The sequence below is a fragment of the Pteropus vampyrus genome, unplaced genomic scaffold, assembly GCF_000151845.1.
Source record: "Pteropus vampyrus isolate Shadow unplaced genomic scaffold, Pvam_2.0 Scaffold513, whole genome shotgun sequence".
NCBI classification, from domain to species: Eukaryota; Metazoa; Chordata; class Mammalia; order Chiroptera; family Pteropodidae; genus Pteropus; species Pteropus vampyrus.
In genome coordinates, this window is record NW_011889294.1 from 261,419 (window position 1) to 266,391 (window position 4,973).

At 46.4% G+C, this 4,973-nt stretch overlaps 1 protein-coding gene across 1 annotated transcript in view; it reads left to right on the plus strand.

Annotated features, from left to right (window-relative positions):
• IL15RA (interleukin 15 receptor subunit alpha) overlaps positions 1 to 4,973 on the plus strand; it is a 13,714-nt gene extending 8,741 nt beyond the window's left edge. The window contains exons 5-6 of the mRNA XM_023524962.1: positions 2,532 to 2,610; positions 4,149 to 4,973. Of these exons, the coding sequence (XP_023380730.1) occupies positions 2,532 to 2,610; positions 4,149 to 4,254 (185 nt within the window). The 3' untranslated portion in view covers positions 4,255 to 4,973. The remainder of the gene's footprint in view (positions 1 to 2,531; positions 2,611 to 4,148) is intronic.

Sequence of the window (4,973 nt, forward strand, 5' to 3'; positions counted from 1 at the left end):
CCTGCTCTGAACCCAGCCCTTACGCCGTGCTTAGCACAGTAAGAGACAGAAAATAAGCCACTGCCCAGGAACAATGAATTGACGTTCTTACTTGAAAACTGCTGCCACCAGATGTGGGCACTCGCGCACTCTGGTCAGGGTGCCATCAGAAATACGTACTATTCCCCGACTGACCCAGTTGGCAGGTCGACTGCTAAGGACTTACACACTGCAAGTCCCTGTATATTCACTTCTCAGCCTCAGACCCTACACAACGCTCACTGTAGCTCGAACTCAAGGCAGGCAGCTAGCTACTGGCCTCCTGTGCAATAATCTATTTTTTTCTGCTCTCTCTCCCAGACTCGAATCCAGCTCTCTCCTCCACTGTCTCACCAGATGTTTCTCTTCTTTCTCTCTAATCAGTGCACCCCTCGAGGAAACACAGAAGGGTAGAGAACGTTGGCAGCCGATACATTAATCTATCGTTTTAGTGATTCTGGTTTTGATTTCTTTAGGTCAGGATATAATTGAAGAAGAGGCCAAATCATGGACTTCAAATGGCTTTGTTTGTATCATTGGCTCAGGGATCCTCTCCTCGCTTGAGTGAGAGTCTGCAGTTTTTATTCTCATGAAAAAGAAACAGGAAGAAGCATTGTGAAAGTAGAACTATTGTTTACATCAACTTGCCTTTTCCAATAAACCGTGGCATGCAGAGTAAATGCATGCCAAGCCGATTAGTCAATGTGATAAGTTCACCAGAGGCTACAGCCTCTCTGCCAAAACAAAAATATCTCTGGCTTTTAATTGTACTGATGATTAACGTCAAGTCTGAAAAGTCAAAATGTCTTTCACCGATTTCCCATGTTTTCTGTTACTTCTTTGGGAACAACTTATCTGGGCTTATTTTTATTGAATTAGGTGCAGGTAGTTTGATTTTACAGCTTTACCGTTTCTTCTGATTACAGTGTCATTGCAAAAGTGTCAGGAAGAAAACTTTTTAAAAAAGAAAATCAAGATGATCTAAATCCCATCATTATTTAATTCTTTCGTATATATCCTTTGAGGCTTTTCTGTGCATATGGGCACACGTGACTTACTGGAGATTATTTCTGGTTCATTTTTATCTCAACCAGCTTTTTTCACTTATTAATATATTTTTTCACTTATTAATATATTCTTTCCATATTAATATAGATTCATTTCATAATGTTTAAAGGACGAGTAATATTCCACTGTTTGTGTGTACCACATTTTAACCAATTTTCTAGTGATGAGAAATGCAGATCCACATTTCAAACTTATTTTAAACAATACTTCGCTGAATATTTCTATCTATTCTTTTCCGTTTGCTTAGAATAAATTCCTAGAACTTGAATTAGAGAATCAGAGGGCATAGCCTTCTCTAAAGCTTTTAGAAAAACCGCACGCGTTTACACTCCTACCCGGAGGAGAGTCTGTGTGCTTCCCCACAGCCGTGAATTTCGCCAGTTTTCAGTAGGGCTGTGTTTCGAAGGCCGAGCTGTGGGAACTATCCCTACAGGCAAGGCTTTGTGCCTCTGTAGAAGCTTGCCGGTCTGGGCGATGGACGTGACTCATGGTCCACAGTGACACAGCTGCTCCCCAGATGTCCGGGGCTGTCCCTGGCTCATGGGGCAAGGAGGTCATTTTTGCAGAGAGCTTTCACAATATTAAGGTTTACTGGCCAAATCTGCCTGGAGCTTGTTATTGATGCAAGTGTTTTAAAATAGTTACGTTCGCCCTGCCTTCGGGTTATGCTTCCATACGAAGACCCCGCACTGTCCCATCAGTCTCGAATGCTGTCACGGCCACCGGCCCTCCACCCTTAAATTCCCCCGGCACCCCATGCCACGCCGCGCCTCTCGCTCAAAGCACGTTTCTTCCTTTCCCGAAGCATTCCGTCATTGTCCCCTCATCCGTAAGACCTCTCTGTGACACCTCCTCTTTCTCCTACCGCTCGCTCCTCCTCTGCCATAGAAAGTAGCAAATAACTAACGATGATGACCCTGGGAGAGAAATAGCACCGCATGCTATTGCTTCCAAACCGGGGTTCTGCGAAGCTGCAGAAAAGGGGACAGTGGTGACAAAGGACAACCGAGAAAGACCCGTGCCGTGTCTATGTTCTTGGTTCTGGGTTCAAGCAGCAGGTACTTCTTCCCGCGAAGTGCTGGCCGCCTCTGCCTCACGCTTCCACCCCGGCTTCTGATCTCCGAGGCTCTTATTTCCCCTCCTGACCTACCCTCGTCCCTGCCGATCGCCGTGTCACTTCTCCCGGGGAGGACAGGCATCAGGAGCAGGGGACCTGGGATGGTGTGAATGGAGACGGTTTGGACTGGCAGCCTCCGTGGGAAAGGGCTGCATTTTTGCTCGGGTGTAGAATAGAGCGAAGTAAGTGTTGTTAACGAGCGGGTTGGGAAGGGCGGGGAGCTTTCTGCAGGGACGAAGACCGGAAAGGCTTTTCGGGTTCTTGGAGGCGAATCCGCGACCGGGCCCGTCAGTCAGCCCGATGCCAGCTTCATTCTCTTCTTCCACAGTGGCAGTCCCCATACTCGTCGTTGTGCTTTTTGGAGCAACCATTGTGGTAATCCGTGTGGTGCGTTGCAGACAATCAAGGTGAGTGGCACAGGGGGGGTGACACGGGACACGATTCTCCCTTCCCTCGGAGAGAAGAGCCCCTCACGGGGAGAACCCGCTCCCCACCACAGACACGGGCTCCCCCTCGCAGCCCCTTCTGGGTTCCCCAAGAACAGTGTCGCAGCCGAGCAGTCCCTGAGCCAGGCCTGTAGGGCCCTACACTTTCCAAAGCAGGGCGCTCATCAGAGATGGGGTGGCCTGAGCCTAACTGGTGACATGGGGCACGTTCACCAGGAGCCACCTCAGAAGGAAAGAATACGCCAAATAACCAGTTTGATGGATGTGTAATCGATTCTGAGGATATAGTCATGAACATATTTTTCTTGAACACACATTAAATATGGATATACTTTCTTACAAATATACGAAGTTTATTTGTTGAAAATAAACTTTCAGTTTCTAGTCATAAAATACTGTTTTCTAAATACCACATCAATATAAAGATTACAGCGTCCTTCTGGCCTAACGTTGACAAATGAACATTTCGTGAAATGCTACTATAAAGCCAAAACGAAAAATAGTCATCTAAAAACTGACATAAATCTTCAAAAGCTGTTCATGCCATCTCGACCAATAAGAAATGCCATAAACCTCATGAACAGTTTAGAAATTAACAAACTAAGGTTTATATAGTACTCAAAATTTGTCAAAACGATCCAAAAAATGCTGAAACACTGGCAAAATGACTTTTAAAAGGATTTTCAAAATATCATAATCTCCATATACAATGCTATATTTGGAGTTATATTTTTAAGACACGACTAACTATATTCATTGACTATATTAAAAAAGACTCTATACCACCTTTTAAAAGAATAACACATTAAAAATATATTCTTAAAAAGAGTTAGTAAATGCGATATATACATGAGCGAAAAATATGCTCATGAGAGGAAAATATCAATATTCACCGACTATATTAAAGAAATATTCGTAAATCTATCTTTAAGAACTGGTGAACCTCCAAGAAGCTCAAAGTGCTTACTTTAAAATGCCTGAAAAAAGCTGCCCACCCTCAGGAGGTGGGTTGAATAACCCCTGGAAGGAACCGCTGGCCCAGACTTGTGGCCCAGAAACGCATTCCCCTCGACGACAGACCTGGAGATGTGGGACTATGGGTTCCGCCTTCCCGCTCGGTTACTTGGGAACCGAGTCACATATGCGTCTGTTTATTTAACACCAGGTTCAAAGCTCCATAAATGTTACATCATCTTTATCGAGATTATCACGCCCAGCTTGGCGGGGCTCCTAGCTGCTTCCTCCCGCTCTTGTCCCCAGCGCTGGCACCCGCTGGCCCTTCGGCAGGTCAGCAAGGCAGGAGAAGTTGCTCTAGCTGCACTGGGCGCCTTGTCTGGTGGGCGAGGGGGTTAAAAGTGCCAAGACGGGATTTAGACACTATCTGTGAGTGGAGGCGACCTAAGTTTTTTTCCCGCCTGAGTGTTCTGATAGGGGCCGTTTACTCAATCTGAGTGCAACACGCTTGTCTTTTCAAAACGGTTGAATGATCTGCTTCGCAGGCAGACTTCCTGGACGCCCAGTGTTGAAATGGAAAATATAGAAGATATGCCAATGACTGGAGGAACTGATGGCAGAGACGACACGGAAAACCGCCACGCCGTCTAGGAAACTCCGGGGGACAACCAGGGCCCACAAAAGCCGGAGCGAAGGCGCCAACTCCGCTCTGGCTGCAGGGGACCTCGAAAAGACACAAAGGGTCGGCGTCGGGGAAAAGCCTGCGAGGATGGTAAAATGTCCTGGCGTCATTTTATCCACTGGGTCTAGCTGAGGTCCCGCCTATAAGAGCAGGGTCTCCGGCCTCAGGATGGAAGCTGCCTGCCCGCCCCGCCCCGCCCTGCCCTGCCTCAGGTGTAGGGCTGACCCGAGTCTGCAAAGTCTCAGGCGGTGAAGGCCTCAGGGCTTCCTATCAGGACTTTATTTTCTTACATTTATTCAGGATAGCTTACCTGCTGGACTGTCTTTTCCGTCCCTCATCCAGCCTTGTGGTTTACAGAGAAAAGAAGTATACCGAAAGTTCTAAGCGAATGACTAGGCCTCCCTGTCTCAGGGGTGTCTGCGAACATGACACCAGCATTTCAGCTCCTAAAACTCCCTCCAGCCGGGTGCTCTGCGCGCATTCAAAGGGAGCAAAGAGATATCGTGCTCCATGAATGCTCTCGATTTAAGGATTCGAAAAGAAAACTGAACTCAGTGACATTTTCCATATATATGCATTGATATTTATACTTCCTTGTCTATTATATCGAGATGTTAGATGATGTGCCTTTTGAAACTGTGCCTTGTGTGAACAAAATAAAATGTCTATTTTCAATTTTAAAAATGCA